This window comes from Colius striatus, chromosome 5, assembly GCF_028858725.1.
Source record: "Colius striatus isolate bColStr4 chromosome 5, bColStr4.1.hap1, whole genome shotgun sequence".
Taxonomy (NCBI): Eukaryota; Metazoa; Chordata; class Aves; order Coliiformes; family Coliidae; genus Colius; species Colius striatus.
Genome location: NC_084763.1, coordinates 36,962,809 through 36,988,079, shown reverse-complemented (window position 1 = coordinate 36,988,079; position 25,271 = coordinate 36,962,809). Strand labels below are relative to the sequence as shown.

Below are 25,271 nucleotides of genomic sequence, written 5' to 3'. Positions count from 1 at the left end.
ATTGCTGTTACTATTATTGGCCCTGACTGCTTGTGGACCCCAAGCTAGAGGTCAAATAAAGAAGATACTATGAATTCATCATTTGGAAATTGCCTATTCCTTGGAGTCACTTAAAAGAAAATAGCATGGACTGACAAAGCGATGGGGTCTGTGATATAATACTTGTGCTGAGTGTAATGTCAAGTTAATTCTATGTGTTATGCAGTTTATTTTCTTCTTCAGTTCTTTCAGTACATCACATCCATCTGTAATCATATCAGAGCACACTTTTTACAAATTCAAAAAATAGCTAGCAAAACTTCATTATTCTAATTCAGGTTATAATGTCTTTTTAAGGCAAAATGTCCACATAAAAGAAAAAAAGCTCAGCAACTTCCATGAAATGAAATCAGTACGTATTTAATGGTTTTATGACCAGGGATTCTCCACAGAATTCACCAAAGAATGATTTCTGGCTATGAAAACCAAGAATCAACATCTTGGTGGACAGCCTTTGATTGTCTGTTCCTTGGTCCTTTTGAGTCTCAGATCATCCTTAGTAAAAACAGAGATGTTACCCTTTTCCCCTTTCAATGTGGTTAACTGATCATAAATGTTATAAAATTATGTGACACCCAAATGGTGGTTTGTTTGAACTATGAGTATCCCAACTCATGTCAGCTACAGTCCATCCTATTTACTGGGCAATATTTGCCTCTTCTATTTTTCCCTTCCTATTATCCACATAGTTTTAAATGATTTTGGTTTTCATATTTTGTATATGAAAAGTGCTGCTGAAGTATGCAGAAAGTTTCCAAGAAATTTTAGGTTAGTGGGTGAGCTCTTTGTCTTTATTTAGAGAACTGCTAAAAGTCTCCAGGCTCCCAAAAATGAATAGCAAGATGGACTGGTTTATTCGTGAGATAAACATATTTCTTTTTCTTGTGAAGTTTTTGCCTTAGGCAGAAACTCTTAGGCAGAAAGAAGGTTTCAGAAAGAAAAAGTCTCAGAGCTTAAAATGAGAAGATTAATATTACTTTCTAATTCTAATTTCTAATTCTAATTAGAATTTTCAAGTGATTAGCCACTTCACAGTAACTGTTTGACTTCAGGCTTCTGCAACATTCAAGAAATAGTTACTATTTCCTTACTCTTGCTTATATCAGAGACACGAGTTAGTTGCTGTGCTTCCTGTAGATTAGTGCATGCCTATATTAGAACACAGACAGAAATAAGAGAGAGTTGTGATTATATTTTTTTTACTTGAATACTCTCACCAATCTGATTATCTTCAGTAGGATCCAAAGTACCTTCCTAAATGCCAAAATGAGATTTAAGGTGGCTCATCTCAAAGAAACATAGAATCATTACAGTTGGAAAAGACCTTCAAGATCATCGAGACAAACCACTAATCTCACACAGCCAAGCCCAACACTAAACTAGACTATGTCCTTCAACAACTCATCTAAGCATCTTTTAAATACTTCTAGGGTAGTGACTCCACTGACTCCCTGGGCAGCCTGATCCAATGCTTAACGACCCTCTCAGTGAAAATGTTCTTCCTAATGTCTAATCTAAACCTTCCCTGGCACAATGTGAACCCATTTCCTGATGACCTATCATCGAGTACTGGAGAGATCTATCCCCACCTCACTACAACTCCCTTCAGTGAGTTGTAGAGAGTGATCAGGTCTCCTCTCAGCTTCCTCTAGGCTAAACATCCCCAGGTCCCTCAACCACGCCTCATAAGACCTATTCTCTAGACCCTTCATCAGCTTTGTTGTCCGTGTGTGGACACGCGCCAGCACCTCAATGTCCTTGTAGTGAGTGACACAGAACTGAACACAGTATTCAAGGTGCAGCCTCACCAGTGCCCAGTACAGGGGGACAATTACTTCTTTGGCCCTGCTGTATTTTTCGTACAGGCCAGGATACCATTGACCATCTAGACACACTGCTGGCTCATATTCAGACAGCTGTCGATTAACATCCCCAGGTCTTTTCCCTCCAGACAGCTTTCCAGCCACTCTACCCCAAGCCTGTAGCATTGCCTGGGGTTATTGTGACCCAAGTGCAGCACCTGGCACTTGGCCTTGTTGTACCTCATGTGATTCACTTTGGCCCATTTCTTCAGCCTGTCCAGGTCCCTTTGAAGAGCCTTCCTGTCCTCTAGCAGGTCTATGCACCTGCCCAGCTTGTTGTTATCAGCAAATTTAATGAGGGTGCACTCAATCCCCTTATCCAAATAAAGATGTTAAATGAAACAGGTCCCAGCATGGTTCTAGAAAGCCCATATTCTGGTGATGACTTCAATTGCATCTCTTTCCTTAGAGCTCTTTGGGTGCTGAACAGTAGTGCCACAGTCTCCCATGACTTGTTCAGTTCAGTGCCCAGAAGTCTTGACACTGCAGGCATAGTGCTTGTGGCTTTTAATCCAGATGCTTAATCCTCAGAGAAAGGTCAGATTCAACCCTACCTGATGTGCCACCTTAGTAGAAATACTAACTCCTCATTCAACTCACAGGATGTTCTTGAGTTGGCCATGCAAATTGTCTCTTTCTTGTCTATAGAAGGAGCTGAAATACCTAAAGTATAATTTTCTGAGGCAACTTGCCAGAGCCTCATTATAGGCATTACAACCCCTAAAATACTCTCTAAGAAAATACTTTTGTTCTTTTAGCTACAAGCCCGCTATGAATCTGCATATATTGTAATTGGGGCAGTTTGCCTTCTAATGAATAAGCTTCCCATTATACATTTTGATACTTGTCTGTTTCTTACATTTCCTGGTCTGCAGTTCTCTTCAGCCTTCAGAAGTTCACAGGACTAAGTGCCTCACCATGGCTATCGCAGACATATTATGGCGTGCAGGAGGCAATGAAAAAGCAGTTGTGGCACTGTAAGTACGAGAAAAAGTTTTAGTTACTTTACAATGTACTTCTACTTGTGTCCGTCATATGTGTTTTAGATAACAATCTATCATAGTAAACATAGTTTGCAAGGTTTGTAAGATGTATTTATGCAGTCTAAACTGGCTTAGAGAAATGCAAAATGTTATTTCTGTGGTCCCAGTAGCTGAAACAGAATCTTCTAAGTCTTCGGAATTGCTGCAAAACATCCTGTGGATTTCCTTGAGGCTACAATTCCTCCAAAGTCTTTACCAAGAGCTGTTTTTCCAGATGCAGCATTTTACTCCTACAATTTCATACTTTAGGATATTCAATTATGGCTGGGATTAATTTCCTTTTGTTGTAGCTATCTACTAGCTACTTAGTTGAGGTAGCAGTTAGGCTGCTTGTACACAAGACATCTAACTTTTAGATCATTAGCTTTGACTGTACTGGATCCTACATGATATTTTTAAGTGAGACAGATTTTGTTAGAATAGGTCATTTATTTTATTAAATCAACTAAGACAGATGAAAAATAACAGAGAAGATTTTGGTCACAGAAGTTCTTCTTCAAACAGGATATAGAAGCAGCAAATTCAGAGACATTTCAAATGATATTTTGCATATTTAAAATATCTATAAAATTATTTGTCTGTGCTGATATTGTAGAGATGTTCTGGTTGTTTTAATGTAATTGCTTTCACATTCTTTTTCAATAAAAACCTGTCATTAACTTTTTAAACCTTTGTTTATCCTCCTTCTGTATACATAAACTATATGTTAAATAGACTCAGAGAGTACAGCCCAGCTAAATATATTCTTCAATGATACAAGTGTGTTTAATGTGTAATATGAACTTAAGAAAGAGGTCCTCTTGTAAAGAAGTGGTTAAAAGTAACAATGAAAAGTATTTACTCATCATTCAGTTCATGTAACATGTTGATTTCTCTTTGATGACATTTTGTTCCTTTTAACGTGTGCTTTGATTTTGTCTGAATATCCTCCTCAGGCCATCAGGAAGACAGCAATTCACTCCCATAGGAAAATACAAGGCAGATGGAATCTTAGAAACTGTAAGGTTCTGTGTAACTCACATTAACATTCTCTATGTATCCTCTTTCTAGATGTTCTTATTTTAGTAAAATGAATTGGATTTCCTTTGCTGTCTTAGTGTTTTAAAGTCTTTTACGTCAAATTACTTAGTTATGATCCAAAACCACTAGAAAATAACAAAAGCCTGTAGTCTGTCTGACACTGAGTTGTCCCAATGTCTGTAAGCAATTGGGCTTTCTGAAGTCTTTTTTGTTCCATCTACCTTTCAAGCTTATACATTGTGCCTACTTTTGTTAATACTCATGTCGTGGTTTGGCCCAGCTAGCAAAGAAGCACCACGACAGTCTCTTGCATTCACCCCCATTAACCCCCACTCTCATTAGGATGGTGGAGGCCTCAGCGAAATGGGAGTAAAAAGATAACCAAGGTTGTTGTGGATTAAGACAAGGGCAGGGAGGGCTCTCTGACAATTACGGTTCCAGACAAAACAGACTCCAGTACTTAGAGAGGAAAGTAGGAACGTTTATTCTACTACCTACAAAAGCAAAAAGGGAGTAGGATGATGAGAAAATTGCAACCTGCACTTTAAGATCTCGCTCACCCATCCCTCCTTTCTTCCCGAGCCCAGCACACTGCTCCTGATATCTCTACCTCCTCCCCCTAAATGGCTCAGGATGGAGAGCAGGGAATGGGGGATGTGGTCAGTCTCTCAGAGATGGGCTCTGCTGCTTCTCTCTTCCCAGATGAGGACAACTCCTGGCATTCTTCCCCTGCTCCAATATGGGGTCCCTCCCCAAAAACACAGTCCTTAATGAACTTCTCTGGTGTGGGTTCTTCCCAGCAGCTGCAGCTTCTGATGATACAGGATCCCTCACACGGGATGCAATCCTTAGTGAATATCTCTGGTGTGGATTCTTCACCGCAGTTGCAGTTTCTGCAGATACAGGGTCCCTCCCTCGTGACACAGCCTCTTCTGGGCATAATTTTAATGAGCTTCTTTGGCGTGGGTCCTTCCCCATAGTTACAGCTTCTGTGACTATTGGGTCCCTCCCTCGGGACACGGCCTGCTACTGCCATAGTTTTAATGAAGAAAATCACTGCCCCTGGCTTGAGGCCTTTAATGAAGTGAATCTCTGTCACTGTCTCGGGGTTTCTAGCAAAATGAGTCTCTGCCCCTGGTCCAGGACCTTTAGCAAAATGAGTCTCTGCCTTTGATGGGGCGTCTTTAACAAAATGCAAACAAATCAAAGCTTCAGCAGTCCTCTCCGTAGCATTCAGGGGAGTCTCTGCTCCAGCACACCTCCTTCTCTCTTTCCTCACTTATTTTGGAGTCTGCATGGTTGTTTCTCTCACTCTTCCCACTCCTTGCACCACCACTAGCTGGAGAAGAAGAAAGGACAGAAAAAGGAAGAAACAGGAAGAAGCCTCCTCTTCTGGCTTCTTCTTAAAAACTGATTGTGGAGGCATCTAATTGGATCAGCCCCAGTAATGGGTCTGGCTAAGAGCTGGGGAGAGTTTTGCGCAATTTCTTACAGGAGCCATCTTTACAGCCCCTTTCCCCTTACGAGAAAAGGCTGTTATGTCAAACCATGACAACCCAGTAAAAGTGAAGGTAAATCCTTTCAAGTCGACCAGCATGGCCATAAGCACTTTTGGTTTTCCTCCAGAAGTTCCAAATGGCAAAATACTTTCCACTGTTTTTTTGTTTCCATCTACAGCTCTCAAATGGCTTTGCAAACAGTGGTGCCAGGCTTTAGTGGTTTAAGGAAATATTACTGGCCTCCTAAATACAGGAATGGATGTGTCAACAACTTTTCACAATCAGACCGTTTTGGTACAACTGGAAGTGAAAACTTGTAAAAATAGGGTGAACGCAGCAGAAAATTTTGTCTACCATATTCTCTTCCAAGACACAAGACACATTATTTCGTTAATATGTTAACATAATTCTGAGCTGCTGGCTGTTTCAGAGTGCAACAAATAGCATTACGTTGCCTCTAAGTACTGCTTAGCAAAGGTCATGTGGACATAACCATAATGAAAATGTGGAAACGGTTATAATCCAGACTGCTTGGTCTTTCCTTATACAGTATCCAGGAGACCATCATATCTGTCCAAATCTGAAGAAAAAATAGACAAAGAATATTAAAGTATGGGCCTGGATCTGTGAACTCTCTTGAACTCCATGTTAAATATTCATATATAAGTATTCATCAGAGTATTCTCTGAGTTTGATAAGGACTGCTCATATACATGCTGCCATATACATATTCATATACAAACTCCTTAGGTACTTACCCATACTGTGGCTTTTAAGGCTGCAGCATTCCTATGTTTATTCGAGAAACTGGTTTTAATTGCAGAAACAGTCCTTAAATTTGAATGAAACTGTTCAACAAACTTAATAATAAGACGCAGTACTTAAAAATCATAATATACAAAGTGCTGAGATAAAGAATTATGCCAAGTAGCAACAGTAAGAGGTAAATTTCATTAGATCTTTATTCCATTTTGTTAGTTTAAATCTTTCCAGTCAGATTAAAAATTTAGGCTACTTTAGTTCAGCTTTCTGGTTATAACAAGTATTGTTTCAGCAACTTTTTTGTTCTTCTTAAATTTCTCCCAGCTAATACTACATACTGCCACAAGATATGAAGATCTGATTGTATTCCTTCAGCAGAATATTCATCAGGTACTGTGTATTGAGAAGATCCTAAACCTGTTACAGTTTAGCTGCTAGTCTTTCTGTATTTATCAGTTTAATATGATGTCTGTATGGACATGCCTTGCATTATAACAAAAAAACCAACAAATTCAGTTTCAGCATAAATCAGAACGTTCCTTTTGCTTTCAGCTTGATTTGCATTTGTTTAGAATTGGGAAAAATATGTACACAAAAACCAAAGTAAACTAATCCTGTTCTTTTTCAGTTTGAAACTGGTCCCTGTGGGTGCATCCTTCTGACTGTGTCTGTCATCTTATCAAGATCTATCAATCTGTGAGTATCTTAAAATCAGTTTCATAAACAGCAAAGCAATCTATGCAAAGTGAGGAAACAACCATGATGCACTTGATTCTCTGGCCCTTTTAGTCTATCTTGATGTTTTCTGTGATAGATATAGGGGAGTCATGCAGATATACTCACCTAATCTTGATGATTAGAACTGTTTTATGACAACTTGCAGTAACAACTGACATGAAGCTGCACTTAAAAGCAGCATGGGTTTGTTCTACGTAATCTTTTATTTCTTACATCTCTGCATTGTCTTGAAAATAAATAGCAACTTAGTCCAAATTAGTGATATGCTTTCAGTTGCTCACTGAGATATCAACAATCATTTTCAGATTGTTTTTATGTTTTTGTTGTCTTTTTCTTTTTTTTCTTCTTACAGTAACAGCACAGGCAATTGACTTAGCTCCACATTTGCACTGTGACAAAAATGATGTGATAACTTTATAGCATATGTAATTTATTCTCATGTTTTCCCAGCTATGTAGTTACAGTGAAGAGGTCTGGATTAATAAAGATATTTGAGCAAGTAACCATATAGTTAACATTTGGTAGCATCACCAAAACCAGCAATGTTCCTAGTTGCTATTGATTGCATTGTTATATTTGTTATAAAATGCTAAACATTCCTTAATAATTTAAGGCAGGGGCTTATTTTTCCCATCACCTCTACATTCTTAGCAGATGGATTATGATAAGGCAAATCAATCATCTGTGTTTGTATTTGAGGGAGCTAAATGTCTAAAGTGAATGTGAAAATTCCTCATGCTGCCTACTCATACTGTTAGGCATCTAAATATTTTTACAGTTCTGGTCCACAGTGTCAGAATTGTTTACAAAATATAGCTCTATTTTGAGGAAGATTCATCGCTTTCTCACAGAACCTCATTTTAAAGTACCATTACTCCTCTAGCTTGATACTATTTAATATGCTGCATTGGTACCTATCTTTTGCTTATAAGAAACAGAAATTTTTCTCGGTCACTTGATACAGTGGAACGTGTTTTCAGACCTTTGCATGAATTTTTTAGCAGTGCAAACTCAATTTTGTTTATGTAAATTTCAGTAATAGATTTGAATAGTTCTGTCATAGTACTTCTCTTAGGATAAAACAAATTATCAAGCCAAATAACTCACAGCTCATATAGTCAAGAAATATGTACCATTTAGTGAGTGTTACAAGCATTGTTAGTAATTATTTACATGACTGGCATAGTTCTGGATGAATAATTGAAGACAAACAAGAGCTGGTTTAGGTAATGGAATTTGCAGCCAGTAATAGATCTCCCTAGATTTTTTTTTTTTGGTCTCACTTTTTTAACAGAAAATCTGTGGGATTTTCTTTTTAAAAAAGAAATCTCCCTGGAAGTTTCACTTGTCCTGATTTTTCTGTGTATATTTTATTGAAAAAGATAGATAGATTATTCAATTTTAGTTGAGAAGTTGATATATTTTAGATTCTCAGATCATGTTGAAATGTGTTTGAATCTGTTCTTCACTATGTGCCTACAGTGCTGACTCTCTGGAGTCCCTTGGAAAATATCTCATCCATAAATAATTTACATTTCTTGAAAACATGTTGAAGACTAAGGGTGAAATAGTCTTGAATTGTGGTTACCATAAAACAATAATGTGTAAGATGCAGAAGTACGTCCAATGAAACCAAACCAAATCATTTTTGTTTGCTTCAACAAAGAGAAAACTGGCATTTTGATTAATGACTATTGAAATATTTATTTCAAAAATATTCTTCCCAATGTTTTCTGTTCCATGAATAATTCCAATGTTGTCGTGGTTTGGTCCAGCTAGCACAGAAGCACCACAACAGTCTCTTGCTCAGTGCCCCCCATTCTGAGTCTCACAAGTCTCTGCCCTTGATGTGGGGTCTTCAGCAAAATACAAACATATCTCAGATTCACCAGTCCTCTCCGCAGAATGCAGGGGACTCTCTGCTCCAGCACACTTCCTCCTCTCTTCCCTCACTGACCTTGGAATCTGCATGGTTGCTTCTCTCTCTCTTCCCACTCCTTGCACCACCACCAGCCAAAGAAGAGGAAGAGGCAGAAGAAGAAAGGAAGAAACAGGAAGAAGCCTCCTCTTCCAGCTTCTTCTTAAAAAGTGATCGTGGAGGTATCTAATTGGCTCAGCCCCAGAAGTGGGTCTGGCTCAGGGCTGGGGAGAGTTTTGAACAACTTCTTATAGGAGCTGTCTTCCCCCTTACCAGAAAAGACTGTCATGTCAAACCATGACAAGTATTTACTGAAGCTTTCACTCCAGGATGTCATTAAAATAAAGTAATAATACCTTATTTTATATGGTGGGGAAGGTTTAATTGCAAGTTAAAAGGCAGAGCACTGAATGTTGTCTAAATGGTGAGGTTGATTAGTTGAAGGATAAGTACTACTCTGCCAAGAACTGTGTAGTGCAACCCATACAGAACTGATGGAGAAGGAGTACAGGATAATGAGACCACAAAGCTTACAGACTTCCTCAGAGCAGTCACATCTTGTGGAAAGATGCTTTGTCTGCACAGATGGAAGATGGCATGCAGTTGTGCCTGTGCCACATAACTGGCATGATAGATGCAGTAGTTTGTGCAGTTCACAATGATCAAGACCTGCCAGCACCTTCTTAAATCTGTGACTAAATTCTAACAGTGCAGCAGGATCGCATAGTGTGGACAATGGAGTCATCTCAGATCTAAGTTTAGCCTTCTAAACATTATGCCAAGTCCGTTCTCCCAGCTCCCTCTATAATCAGTGAAAAGAGAGAAGCTTCTTTAAGGCAGACTCCTGCCATCTGAAAATAAGTGTCAAGAAAGGTGAAGAGAATTGCTGTGGGCAGTACCTATCTTTTTTCTTTCATTTTAGAGGAAAAGATATTAGCTAAGACTCCCATTTCCTAGATGTTTGCTATTTTGAAGGTAATGATCTTACTTTGTTTACTTATTTTCCTTGAAAATATTTGCATCTAGGCTTCCTTTATGCTCAAAAAACAGAGCAAAAGATAATAATTCAGTTGTCTTACTTTGAATGTCTAGCTTAGATGAGATAAATCATCTCCTGAAATTTTTACTTATCTCCCTTATATTAAAAAAAAAGTATATGACCTACCTGTATAGCAGCTTTACACTGTAAGCATCAAGTGATGAAACGAATTCTGTCCTATAATGACTGTACGTGATGTCAAAACAGTCTCAACAGTACTTATGTAGTCATCGGCTTTGAAGGGTCTATTATAAAAAGGGAGAGAAATTCTGGTACCACTACTAGTCATTTAATTATCTGAACATATGAGTTCAATTTCCTATGATAGAGGAAAAAGAAATAATACACTATGATAATTAGAAATGAGAACAGAATAAAAACATGGTAATGTCTACATAAATAAATGATCTCATGTCTTTATCTTGCATGTAGCCTTGTCTCCCCAGATCAGTAAAAGACTCATTAGTACTGCAACATACAGGAGGAGAAAAACAAAAATTCCCTTTACTATGGACTAACTTCTGCTGAATTTAGACTTCCATGACAAGATTGAATAGGAATGATTATGCATTATTTCTCAAGAGTCCCAAAACTTGAGGGCTGTCATGGAGTTGCTCAGACTTTGATTTTAAAACAATCCATGGTACTTTTTTTTTCCCAACATACGTAACTTTCAGTTAATTTAGACAAATTACTGGAACATATGTGCTTCAGTATCTTTAAGCCCACGTGTCTAGATGTAATCTCCATGTGCGCAGTTTTGTGCCTTGATGTTTGCTACTACTGCTGCTCACTGGATACTGGGACAGACTGACTTTTGGTCTGGCTCCTTAATTTTTATATTGTTTCTGTTTTTTCTTGTAAACAGAAATTCCAAATTTCAACTAGGTCTAGTTGTTCTAAATCACTGACAATCTAAGCATTTTTGTTTAATGCCAATGCATGTCAGGAAATGCAGGCATTTGCACTGCTTTGTAGATTTTTGGTAATGAGTTTATCATACTCCATGCACTAGTGATCATCACTAGTAGAACTGATAACAAATGGCCAAAGAGGAGTCAGAATTCCTGAGGAAGTTGCTGAGAATGTGTTGTTGCTTCTGGTACAGGAAGGAATGCTACTCACTAACAATTGTAACCTAATTTGTTTTTTTCTACCACCAGTGAAAAAATTAAAAAATAGTGGGCATATAGTACTAGCTCAGGGGACTAATACTCCTGAATGTATAAACTGTGTGTAAAAATTTTCATGTTATTAAGAGCTACAAGATATTTCCAGGTATCTGGTGTCTGCAAGTCCTCATGTAGGCCTCACCGTTGCATCTGAGAATGGCACATTGGATGTAGGAGACTAATGAACACTCGAGAGTGTTTTACACCGACCCAGTAATGGCAGCTTCAGTAAACCCCACAGTCTTAGTAAATTACAATATATGCTGGAACTGCAGCACATGCTTTCTCTACTAGATGCTCTCTCATCACCTCTAATACTTGCCACCTTCCACACTGTGCTTACTCATGCAAAACTATCGCTATATCGGAATGTGGCTGATTCTGTTCCACTCATTGAAAAGCCTTCTTTAAATTTTCAGGTTTTTTGCTGCCTGTTATAATTTCCATATTTTTTCTTAATCAATGCAATAACTTGATTGCATAAAATCGTAAAATCATCATTACTAGAAGTGGAAAAGCAGCTGATTGCTGTTTTCAAGCTACCTGGAGAAAAGAAATACAGCCTCATCTGAAACACAGACTCTTTCTGCTACTCATAAATTTGTTGATCAATAGAATAAAAATACCAGTATTTGTAATTTCTGTTGCTGACTGAGGGATAGTTTATCAATTACTGCACTTACTGATAGCAGATGAAAAATGTAATTTTGCAGGCAGCATTGGTCATTTGGGTATCTTTTCAATTCAAGAATAAAGAAAACAGTGGCTTTATGGGACTGTGGAGGGGAAGTGATTTTGCTAGGCTGAGGCTGGATATTTCATTAAGATTGGCCACTTATAAACCTAGGAAAACATGTGTCAACACTTTTTGCGTTATTCTGATACCTCAACTCTAATAACTGTCTTTCTATAATCTTTACTGCTCCAGAAATATGTACAGTTTTGTTTCAAAATTATGTATACTGTAGCAGTTTTAGTCGTTTGGGTTTAGGTTTTTAGTTTGTTTTTGTGTTGTTTTGTAGGATTTTTTTTTCAAAACTCTATTGAGTTTTTATTAATTGGAATGAATCACATTTTGATTTGCAGCAACTATGTTGTTTTGTGCCAATGAGCACTTATTCTTCTTTCCTGTGGAGCCAATTTTAATGAACTAGGGAAGTTAAATTTCCTCCATCTTTCATTCTAATCCATCCTTGAAATAAACAAACTCAAGCATCAAATCATGTTAATAGCTCTTCAATATAACTATTCTAGATTTTAAAAAATCTTTCCCATAATAAATGAAGCTACTGCATTTAGTGTGTTATAGGGGAGAGAAATTTTGACTTGTTTGAACTCCCTGTGAGAGAAAAGCCTGATGAGACAGGCTGAAAGATCAGTGGCCACAATCTCTCTGGTTATGCAGAGCATCTAGCCTCAGCATTTAGAGAACTTGCATACCTTCTTGAATGTATGACTTGCTCATCTGAGGAATCTGATTTTTAAGTGTTCAGAGAATGTTGAACATTCTGTACATTATTGTCCTTATTATGCCCAATACTATATCCATGTGTCAACGTGGTTTTACTTCTGTAATTACTTGTGTGGTTGCAAGTCATATTCCCAGAATTAATTCTATCAGTTTAAAAAACAAACCAAACAAAAAAGTTCTGTCTTGTCTCCATAGGACAGCATTTCACAGTGAGACATACTATTATATATGTACATTATATAGTTATACTGCAGTAGTACCTATGGGCTGTAATAAAGATCAAAGCTCTCCTTGCCAGAGTCAGAAAAAGTAAAGCCACATCCAGAGTCACCTCAGCATGCTACCCACCACTCAACAATAGCTCTGACCATACATACACTCTTCTATGGGAAAAACAGATGTGTTCATCCTTATGTCACACAGGAGAAAGTTATGTCATATTGGATGCAGGAGAAGAGCATATATATATGCAATTATTAAAGATCACACTCTACCTGACCTGAAGATCAGTTGTTTACTCATAGCCACACAATTCCTACTTCACAGAGTTTTCATAGAACAGGAGGAACATGTGACAGATAGGAAGCAGAAGCCCATGGGCATTAATTTATCAAAGAGCTTCCAGATGTGTATAATTCGTTGTTTATGTGTTGTAAGCATGTGAGTACATTGTTTTATTGTGGTGAGAACAAGATGCCACAAAGAGAAAAAACTGTAAATCAGCTGCTGAACTTTGGCATCTCTGTCCATGATGTTACCTGCCTTTCAGATATGATTTACTGGTTCATTTTCATCTGGAATACTTCATATGGCTGCAAAGACAGAATAAGCACTCTTCATTAGCTGTACGCTTCATTATGATATATTATCTTAACCTCAAATAACCATATAAAAATTACAAAATATTAGAGCAGTTAAAAAGTATTGAAAGCCAGTCTCTGGGAAGACTATCTTTACTCAATAAGACAAGATTTTATTGAGATGTATAACAGAAAATAGTCATTGTAGTAATCTGTATCAAGCCTTTTTTTTTTTTTTTTTCTATTTCCTTTTCTATACCCTTCCTATAGCCCTGATTCTGATATTTTACTTGACTTTTTAAATCTTTCCATCAGGTAAGGCATTGAAAAAGAAAGTGATACTCTGTATGTGGTTGAATTGTGGGTGGAACAATGGGTCCTCCACTGTCAATCCACTTTTCTTAACTAACACCTTTTCCTGTCTCAGAGCCAATCTCCAATTTAGAGTTTCCTTAAAATGCACCTACTTTCTTCCTGCTATTTGGCTGAGGAAGAAAGGCTTTCTGTAACATGACTATTTGGCTTGTCTAATAAGAAAATCAATTACAACTTCACCTAAAAGATCATATCACATGGGGCATACTTGGTTCTTGATGGAAATACATTTTTCTATGAGACAGTTTTCTGGGAAAAGCTTTTTTAAAGGTGCTTCCCCCATCCCCACCTCCCTAAATTGAGAATGTCTGGGAGACCAACAGCAAGTGGAAATCACTTGTGAGAGCAGTTTTCATTCAGTGTTTATAATTATGCAATAAAAATACATATCATCTTGTGTTTTACAGCTCAGCCTGTTGGTATTTGAAAAAGATAGGGAAGCAGCTATTTTTAAGGGGAAACAGCTGTCAATTACGTTACAGTGCTAAAAACCAAACAGCTTGACCTAACTGAAAAATCCATATTTTAGAATCTCAGACTTCTCTGAGACTAATTTGTGATTTTACAACATAGAGGAAGCATGAGATTATATTTACTAGCAGCAGAAGGAGGAGAGAAAATAGGAGAGTTTGTATGGGATTCAGTCCTTGATAGGGAAGAATTGGGTCCTTATTTGTTTGGTTAAGTGAACCTCCTGCTTGATTGGTTGCATGCAGTTTGTAATCTTCAGGATGTTCTTTGTCTTTGAGGCTCTGTTATGTGAATTTGACAGAAGCCCTTCTAGCTGGGGTGTTCACTGAGCAGATATTGCTTTCTATATTAGTAAATATATTAATAAATATAAAACCTTAATGACCCACAGATTGCAGCTTCAGATGCCAAGAGGCAATAAAAGGTAGTTTTCTTGAAATAAGTTATCATTTTTCCTTTAAAGAGGGTCAAGAAGATAGGGATAATGAGATAGCCTTAGCAATATTCAAGGAAGAATGTGAGACTAAGTTTTGAAGCTATGGGATTTATATTTTTTCAAAAGTGGATAAACAGTGGGATGTATTGATGTATGAAATGTCACCTCATTACACTCGAGAAAGACAGTACCCAGGGATAAAAGAATAAAGCTAGAGATGATGGAAGAATAGGATTTTGAAGACAAGATACAGGAAAGGTGAGTAGGATCTGACAAAACATAGTTACATAGGTATCTGTCAAATAAGATATCTTGAGATAAGGAAGCTGTATAGCCTGAAAAATAAGGAATGTGACCCAGGTGGAAATGTAACCAAAAAGAACAGGAAGAATTGTATTAGGTTTAAAGAAATTTGCTGCACTGAAGAAAGAGAAACCAAGGTTAGTAGTAATGAAATTGAAAAAATGAAACCAAATTTAGCAAAAAAGAGATGTTTTACATCTTGATAGGTAAGGGATGGGAATATAGGGTAATAATGCAAAAAAAAAAAAAAGACAAAAAACCTAGGATTTGCACAAATAGTGGAGATATATGTGACTCTAAAGGAATAGTGCAAAGGAATGACAAAAGTATGGTGAGCAACGAATAGCTCTAGCACCAATGATCTGAGTCTTGAGTGTTGTAAAATACAGAAAAAATGTTATTTAGATGAGGTCAGACCCAGACTTTGTGGAAATTAAACTACAAACAATTTCCTTATCATAGCCATAAAAAAATGTCAGGAATAGATGTGACATTTCTGTGACTGATACTACAAATAGTGTAAAAAGTACTCCACATCTAAATTAATACTCTTCCTTATATTTCAGTAAGGAGAACAACATGGTACAGAGTCAGGATAGATAATTGGAATACATGTATAGAAATTAGCTTCATTTTGTGGGAGGATTTTTGTGTAAACCTGACAAAGTGATGACTGTGCAGCATGAAGGAAAAAATGAACCAGATATATTTTTGCCTCTATCTCATTCATAAACTTATGCAAGAATTTCTGAGCTTTCTTTTGCTTTGTCAGACTTTATCAATGGACTTGATCCTAAAAGCTTATATGCTTTGTCATACTATGATATTAAAACATACAGTAAAATTCCATCCCTGATGTAGTAAGTCTGGAGAAGTGGATGTTCTCCAAAAGCTGGTATAACTAGCATCTAAAAATCATAGATACGACAGTGATGTTTAATACTTTTCGCATTAGAGATCACCACATAACTGTGCAATAGCAAACAATGCTTACATTTAAAAAAGATGGAAAAGCAGGCCAAGTGACTTAGCCTTTATCTCAGCAGGTGGAAAAGCTGTAGGCAAAAGAGAGCAACTAACAATAGAGGTGAACAGAAAAAGGCAGCAAATGCAGTCTGATTTTACAGAAGATAAGTTATACAGGACTGATCTGATGTTCTACTTTGATAAAAGAGCTGATTTTTTAAAGTGGGGAATGAAATACATGAATTTGATTTGAAGTTTAGTAAAGAATGCAATTAGAGTACTTGATGGAGATTTGTTAAACTCAAAAAATAAATAATAAAAAATTAGTTAATAGATAATGAAAGGGAGTTCATTTGCTAATGTAAAAATAAGAGATCTTTTAAGAATTGTAAAGGTGACAAAGGAAAGGAACTCAGAAAAGAGCTATCGGTGTTTTCTGATAGAGTTTCTCAATTATGAGTTTTGGATTAAACGTAGTTCTTACTCCCTATAGTAATATTGGAAAAAGGGAGTGGTGTGCTAATGAAAAAGAAAACTTTGTTGTACAAAAAGCTGTCTCATCCTCAAGATGAGCAGAAGAATTTATTTTAACAACAGAAACTACAAGGTCATGCAAACAGAGACTATTCACTGCTGTACAGTAGGTGTTCATAAGTTGTAAATGGCAGGATGAAGAACTGAAAACACAGTGATGTTGAGCTAGCAGTATAAAACAGTGTTGATCTACTCTTGGGGTGTTTAAATTGTTTTAGGAGGTGAAGAAATATAAATAGACTGTACAAGGCACTGATGTGTCCTCATTAAAATACCAAGTCAAATAATGTTCACTCATTAAAACTGGAACAAGTGTAGGGAAAGGGAAGACCAGGGAATGAAAAATCTATCTTATGAAAGAAGAACAAAATTTTTTATCTTTGCTAGCATAAAACCCAAATTTTGAGAGTGGACATACCTAGTGTCTAAGAATGAGAGGAAGCAGTTGTAAGTAAATAAGAAGAACCAAGAAGAGTTATTTAAATTTAAAAAACATTAGTACAAAATAAAAGTGTATCAGTAAACTTATCCTGTGACACAATAAACCTAGTCAAAGTGTGAAAACCATAAAACAATTAATTAAACAATTAATTAAAACATACAATAAAATTCCATCCCTGGTGTAGTAAGTCTGGAGAAGTGGATACTCAGAAATGAACTCTTGATTTTAGGAGCAGAGAGCATATTTATTAAAAAGACTCCAAAGATGTGAAAGAATAAGTGTGATTCTACTACAATATAGAGCAGTAATAAAACCACCATATTAATTGCCAAATTTCAGCCAGTGTGTGGCCAACATAGTTGCCCAAATTTGAGTTTAGTATCTTTGCTTAATGTGTTGCACTCAGGAAGACATACTGCATTCAGTAGGAAAGATCATTTATTTTAAAAATATGAAATAGTGGGTTGAATGTGCCAATAGATTAAACACTTTCTACATCAGATTTATCCCTGTGAAATAGAAATACTTCCTATAGTATGTTAGCACCCTGTAGCAGCAGAGCTGCTGAATTAAATGTGCATGATTACCTCAATACAAGTACATTTTAAGAACTTTGTGAAATTAGCATATTTGTGAAAAAAGTTATAAATAAAGGATGAAGCCACTTTCTTGCTTCCACGGCTTTGAATCCCAAACAGTATTTTTTTTTTTTAGAGAGGTTCTTCCCTTCTTTTTTGAACATTCATTTGAAAACTACACAGTATGCCAGTAAAAAAAAAAAAAAAAAAACATAGAACATTTACACAATAAGCCAGTCACTCATCCTGTCATTTTCCACATCCCCATTGTAATTATTTAAATCTTTGTGCTTGAAGACGAGTTTTTCTCCCACCCAACCCCAATTCTATTTTCGGAGTAGACTTGTAATTGTGTGTTTGTTAATATAGCTGTCTGTTGCTATGATCAAGGTGAGGTCACCAGTTTTCTGTTACAGCTTTGCATCAGAGTTAAGGATTGTAGAACAGCTAGCACTTACTTGAATGCACCATTTTTTGGTTTATATTGTTTTATTTTGTTCTTCTATCAATCCGGACAATATCTAGGGTAAACAACTGACTTGAAGCACCTCATATTTTGACAGTTTAGAAATATACCTAGTGTACAGTTTGTATGTGAATTTTGGTTTTTAGTATGCAGATTTTCATCATTTAAAACTTGGCAAGAATTTTCCTGGAAATACAGTGAGAATTAATGTGTATGAAGTATTTTTAAAACCTCTTATTTATCTAACGGTTATTTGTGAAGAAAATTTTATGCGATTATGGTGTATGTTTTCTAGTAGAATTCAGTGCTCAAAATATTTATATTTTGGATGTGTAGTTATGCACTTTTTAAAATTTAGTAGAATCTGTGCAGATCACTCTAATTTATTTCATTATCAGTGCTAAGGTTTATATTGCCATTACAGTTTCTCCAAACTCTGGTATTTTTATCCATCTGTCTTAAACTCTTAGAATATATTTCTATGATTTCTATATCCTAGAATGGATGTAAAAAATTTAAACATCAGGCAGATTCCTAATAAGAATTGTCTTGGTAACCTTGAAGTCTGCAAATAATGTCAGTACGGCTGTGGCAAAGATTCGTCTCAGAACATCAATACATCTTCAGTATTTTACATCCCTTAATAAACACATTATTTATAACTTGAAACTAGCCATTTCAACAAGGCTGAAATCTAACACAGAATCACCAACAGGAGTATAAAGAAGAAATGAGATTTATTACATGTAATTATAATTCTGGGCAGGCCATTTCAGACATTCCTGCCCTAAAACCAGCAGCATTAGAAAACACACACACAAAAATATGTATAATTCACACCAGATGTATTTTGTTGATTTTTGTTTCTCTAGCTTCTATAAAGTAGATATTTGTTCTGAAGCCACTTTAGATATTTTTTTTGTTTAGCCACTTAATGATATTTGGCTTATGCAATAATAATGTGTGAAAAAATGTTTGGTTACATGCTGAACAAAAAGACAGTTAAGCCCCAGGATATAGGCACCTTATGCTGATCATCCTGTTATGGGGGGGAAAAAAAAATATTTTTTTTTTTTGTTAGTAAAAGAGCAGTACAAAATTAATGAATTCTGTGGAGTTTTGACATGTTATTTAGTTTTGACACATGTGTAAAAATACGCCCACATGTTGTCATAATGAAAACTGGACTAAGCAATTCCAGCACTGATGAATGGAGAATTCAGCTATTCAAGGGTCCCAGGGAAAAAACTGAAACACAGCAAAGTTGTGACTGTGACTTTATGAATATTAAGAAGTATGTTAATCTGAGCATATTTACTGCTGTCAGTTTCTCATCTCAACAGGCTGCTTCTGGCTTAGCAGCAGCCACAACTTGACTCATTCCATAGAGAATTCAAACTCTCTCCTCCCTGGTTTTGATACAGACATAAACCACATTACTTTATACATATTGTAACTAAAATAAGAATGAAACTGGGAGATCTTACAGAGTGATCTGAAATTTAGCAGATTTCATTGTCAACTTTTTGAGTATCATCTCTGTCAAAACAGCACATAGAGCACTGAGTTGTAAATTAAGAATGAGGAATTCAGTAGAGTCAAACCTAAAACTCATTATCTGGTGGTAGTGACTGGGACTCTTAAAATTCTCCTGGTTTAAAATTAATTAAAGTTTTTGTTCTAAAATGATTTTAAAATTATAAATGGAAAATACTGTGCAGGGAAAAAATAGCATTAATATTACAGAATTATTCATTATATTGTTTTTTACATGTGATAGCCAAGACACCAGAATGAAGAAATGCTTCACATTTACTTGTTATCAATGCATGTCTTCACAGCCCAGCAGAAAAAAACCCCACAGTGATCTGATATTTTTTGCACTGCATGAAGTATACTTGCACTTAAAAGCTTACTCCTACAATAAATATACCTGCACGGAAGCTCCCAACTCTTAGGCAGGTATGAGTAACAATTTTAAAACAATTTAGAATAGGTGTAAATCTTGTAACTATATGCCTGATGTTTGTTTCCTCATTAGCAGGAGTGATTTGAAAGGCAGATGTTCTTTTTGAAAATCTGAGATACACCTTTAAATTCCCATATTGTTTGTACCTACAGATGAAATTAGAACTTCCTCCTATTGTCTTTGTCGTATGTCCCATCGTCCCTAACTGACGCATATTGTATGGTCTGCTCATTTCAAACAAGGTTATGGCGTTTGCAAGATGAAACTGTTTCTAAAACTAAAAAATGGCCAAAATCCAAAGATTATTATCGCCTCATCTATTCCTTGCAATGTTGCACGAGAGAATTTTCCATAACACGGGCACATTTTCCACGGTCTTCGACTTCACACTAGCAAGAGATTATATTGTGACACTGTTATGATTGAGACTAACTTGTAAATTGTCCTTAAAATATTTTTTCAAGAAGGGAATTGTGATTCAATGGCTCCCACTTGATTTGAATGATTTGAAGTATCATTAGGGCTCTGAATCTTACAAATTGTATATTACACTCTGGTTTTGGAGTTCAAAGAAATTCCATGACAAAATAATTATGTAAAGTTTGGAATGAAGTTGGGGAATGGTCCCTCTTTTTACCTAAGAGATCAGGTTTTTTTTAACAGAACAAGGGAAATTTCAGACTATCTCTAACCACATCAGTTCACCTCTTGTTTGATCAAAGACAAAATGTTTTATTTTTTAAAAAAATATTATCCTAATTACGAAGAAACATGGATATTTAGGTGCATAGAAGATTTTACAGGTCAAATGAGAATGAGAAGGCCAGATGTATGTGCAATAACTAAGTTTTAATTATTGATCCCTCAGGCATTCCCTCTGTTTTTGCAACACTACCAAAATAAGGATGTAGCCAAAACAATTGAGTTTGATATACTTTATACTGAAGGAAAATAGCTTTTTTTGTGAACCACAGAATTAATCTGTCCCAGAATATAGTACACTGTTTTTCCTCAAAACCAGATTAGACATTTATTTATATATAAAATAATGTTTGCAATTACATTATATCTGTGGGATAAATATTATTACAGTTACAATCTTTATTTTTTAGGTCATCAACCAATCCCCTATTCAATAATTCCAGGAGTTATGGGAGATAGAACTTAGTCTAGGGAGGTCTTATTCCATAATTATCAATAATGCAATGACATGGACTTTATTGTTATAGAACAGAAGAAGTGACCACACAAATGTATTACAGATGTGTATAACTAGGGATATTTTTTTTAGTGCTTCTTCTTTTCATGGACAATAGAGTTTATAGGTTATATCATCTTCGGTTTGTGGGTATACGCTAAATAATGATAAGGGAAGTAACAAATTCATGTGTTTGTGAGAGCATCTTATCTGAGTATTGAAATAAGTTGCCCAAGCAGATAGTGAGTCTACTTCCTGAGAGATATTAACGAAAAATCTGGACATGGTCCTGGGAAACTGATTCTAGGTGTCCCTACTTTAATGAAGGGGTTGGACAAGGTGACTTCCAAAGGTCACTTCCAACCTCACCTATTCTCTGATTCAGTAAGACAATCTATCCAGTAGTTCTAATTTCTAAAGTTTTAACTAGTGGTGACAATGGATTAATTTCTTCTCTACAGCTATTTTGTTTGGTATAGCTCTGACAAACTTGTATTTGTCACAGGTTTAGTTGATCTATACATTTGATTTTGCAATGCAAAAAATCACCTTGAAAGGATTCCAAAATATAGAGTTATATTTATGGTTGGAAAACAGTTTAGAGGGTTTTGTTTTGTTTTGTTTTTTTTTCCCAAGACTTAGAGATGTTAACTCTTATAAAAAGAATAAATTGTATTTAAATGTGATTATGTTCTCCACGCCTTTTCAGGGTGCGCAATGATTTTGATGTGCTTACAAACCGATTGATTGGCAACCATGGCTATTGTACTCAGGTAAGTTACCTATGTGGTCTTGGGGATATTGTACTGACCTCTGGGAAGAGATGTCATTTCTTGTTTTAAGTTCCTTATGTTTTTCCTTTTTTTCCCCATTATGTCAAGCACCTTCATGCTTTATTCTTTTTTTCCTTGTGTTTTTTTAACACCGGTGGTGTTTTTTTAACACCAGTGGCATATTTTTGTGTTTACTTTCAGAGCCTTTGCTTTTTGGCCTGGTTCTGTGATCTGCATGTGCCTGTACCTGTTTGTTCAAATGCTCCTACTCCTCCCATATGTCTCTTTTGAATTCCCCAGTTGATTTTAGTGCTGAGATACTACTGAGACTGAAAACTGAGTTTCCTCTGTGCTGTTTCAGAAAGGGGACTGAGGTTGTGTGTATAATCATACAGCTCCTCTATAAACAGTCACTGCCCAGATATCTGAGCTGATGCTGACTGATACTTCCAACTGGATACAGTGACTTATAGATGTGTCTTAAAGAACCTGTGGTGCGTGAAAATAAGCAGTCTGAATTTCTGTCTGACACATAGGACCACAACTCTATGTAACCTAAATTCCAGCTCATGTCCTGTATGAAATGTCTCCCACTGGCTCTGGGCCTGTGGAGGCATCTACTTGGTTGGAAATGCTTTGCTTTGGACATGTAGGTGGAGTGTAGATCCCAAAATTCTGGAACATGGATTTCCTCAAAGCTGGGACATGGACATTTGTGTGGTTGGAATATGATCCACAACTGTTAAACGTACTGCTATTTTGTCTGCAAAACACAAGCTCTTCCATGGTTAATAGAAGACTTTTATATTATGGTTATGTGGTGGAACATCACTGGTGGATTAGAAGCCCTAAAACATCAGTAAGAAACTATAAACTTTGAGGAGTCTTCAGGAGAAACGTAGGACTATAAATGTGTGCAGTATTTTAAAAATCATACTTCAAGCCCAAACTGGCAGTGTTATTTATGTCTCTGGGAATGGTAATTAGGACGATTTTTTCTGGAAACTTTCTTTTTATTATTTCGCCTCATGTTTCTCAACATATGTTGTTTATTAATCATTAACTGATTCATTGTTGCAGCACAGTCTGCTACTAGATGTTGTTATGTGCTGCTACATCTTAGCTGGCCCTTGTGGAATCTTATGCTAAGAAAAATATCTACTGCCCATGTTCCTTGAGCTTTACACACACACACATCGTCTCACATGTTTTTAGCCTCTGACACACAGATATTCCTAGTTTAATTGGCCAGGAAAGAGTCAACAGTCTGCTATAGTGAGTATACTAGTGATATGGACCAGATGTGAAGCCATTTGGATGAATCTCCTACTGAATAGTCAGTGAGAAAGAAAGAAAAAAAAACCTTTTCACAAATCTTGTCTGATGTACAAAATACATCACTAAGCACATACAGAATATCAGATAGTACGGTACAGGTTTTTAATTAATGTAATTCATACTGAAGCTTTCATTGTAGAGCAAAAGGGACACCAAAGTGTTTTAATTTATAAAAACACTAATATGAGAAGGTTGAGAATGGAATGTAAGAGTAAATTGATTATCAGTAGTTCATTTCTGGAAATGTAAACTTTGAAAACATCATCAATATTTCCTTTTTTTACTTTGAGAATAGACATTCCCCAAAACATCTGGAAAAAAAAATCATAAGCAATCCTCAACCTAACTTAAAGTGACCACATAAATTAGATGTTTGGCATCTGTAACTTTATCAGTCCCGGATCAGTCTTGTACTGATGTTTGTTAGAGACAAGATATTTGACTACTGGGGTTTTTTGGTTTTGTTTTTAAACATGTCACGACCAGGAATTGGTGAACTTGCTTTTGACTGGAAAAGCTGTGTCCAATGTTTTCAACAATGTGATAGAGCTGGACTCTGGAAATGGGAATATCACAATTTTGAAAGGTATCACGAGCCGCAGTGATATTGGTTTGCTGTCTCTCTTCGAGCACTATGATGTTTGTCAGGTATGCTTTCCAACTCTTATGTGCCTATTTCATTTTCTAACTGATCTCCTGAAGCAGCTTACAGACTAACACACTTCTGTTTAAGTGGTTGTTGTATAGATCTGTATACATGAACTGAGACCTGCTCAGTGCAGTCTGTGAAACTGAAAACTGTTTATGTAACCAAATATAACTGCGTACTCTAGGATGAGCTGAACAAGTTCCACTGACAGTATTCACCAGATCTCCACTAATTATAGTGGAGATGAGACACTCAGCTCACATGTGGACACCTATGTCTTAGTATATCATGTAAACAATGGAATCTGGAGCTGAAATTCACCATACATATTCAGTTCTCCACGAGTTCCCATGTGATGGAGAGCCAGATTGATTAAATACTCTACTGCAAGCTGTAAAGGTGGTCATGTTGCATTAGCAGTAAAAAATTAAACAAAACAACAACAACCTAAAAAACCTTGTCAATATAATGAGAATATTCCCTTTAACATGTCTTTGACATTAGTATTTGAATTGTAGTCATCTTGAAAATTAAAAGACAGGTTAAAATTTTCGAAGACATTTCAAATACATTGATTTACCTCTGGAAAAGCTTTTATAAGGATTTCACTGGTTCTTCATCAATATGTATTGTTCTCAAGATGGACATTCTTTCCTAAAGACATGTTCTGTCTTAAACACTTTTGTATTTGATGTGAGGATATTATTTGAAGTGCTCTTGCTTGTGTTACATACAAGATTAGGTAATTTTAACAGTCCCATCTGTATTCGCAGTCAGTGCCTCTATCAGAATTTGACAGTCATTAACAAGAAGCTAAAGTCAGTTACATTTTCCTACTACTGACAAACTATAATTTTTGTTATTTTTAATAAACATAATCCTTTACATTATTCACAAGATTATAATAAGGCTTGAATTCAGTCAAGACGACATATCAGCATATACAAATCAGATTAATTTAGAACGAACTGGGCTAAGCATGAATTAGCTTCTGTGACTAGTTCAAGCTCCTTGTCTTTTTCTATAAACTGTAACATTTAATACCTCAAAAAATGGTTATGTACCACTGTAGCAATTTTTCCATTCTCTAGTAAAGAAAATGACTTCTAAGTTACAAAATGGTAAGTGAGGTCAGTGCAGGTAAGAGCTATTTCTTTCCCATCTGCCCTCTAGAAATAAAATTAAAAGTCAGACAGAATCAGACACTGTCTTCCACTTATTCTGCAAATTATATGGTGAAGGGGGTCTGTTTCTTCTGCTACTGTGCTCTTGGATGAGACCTGGACTCCTGAGCAGTCATCTCTTTTCCAAACTTCTCTAAGTCTTAATTAGTTACAGAATCTCCAGCAAACGTAGTTTCATTTCTCTTCTCTTCTCTTCTCTTCTCTTCTCTTCTCTTCTCTTCTCTTC

The 25,271-nt window shown here is 36.2% G+C and overlaps 1 protein-coding gene across 5 annotated transcripts in view; it reads left to right on the top strand.

The window, feature by feature from the left end:
* Positions 1 to 25,271, top strand: part of MINDY4 (MINDY lysine 48 deubiquitinase 4) — an 84,956-nt gene that overhangs the window by 34,632 nt on the left and 25,053 nt on the right. For 4 of the 5 annotated variants that reach the window (XM_061997301.1, XM_061997302.1, XM_061997300.1 and 1 more), the window contains 6 exons: positions 2,777 to 2,878; positions 3,880 to 3,943; positions 6,550 to 6,615; positions 6,854 to 6,921; positions 21,811 to 21,874; positions 23,699 to 23,860. In XM_061997301.1, coding sequence (XP_061853285.1) covers positions 2,777 to 2,878; positions 3,880 to 3,943; positions 6,550 to 6,615; positions 6,854 to 6,921; positions 21,811 to 21,874; positions 23,699 to 23,860 — 526 coding nt within the window. The remainder of the gene's footprint in view (positions 1 to 2,776; positions 2,879 to 3,879; positions 3,944 to 6,549; positions 6,616 to 6,853; positions 6,922 to 21,810; positions 21,875 to 23,698; positions 23,861 to 25,271) is intronic. The other variant, XM_061997304.1, reaches the window with a different exon arrangement.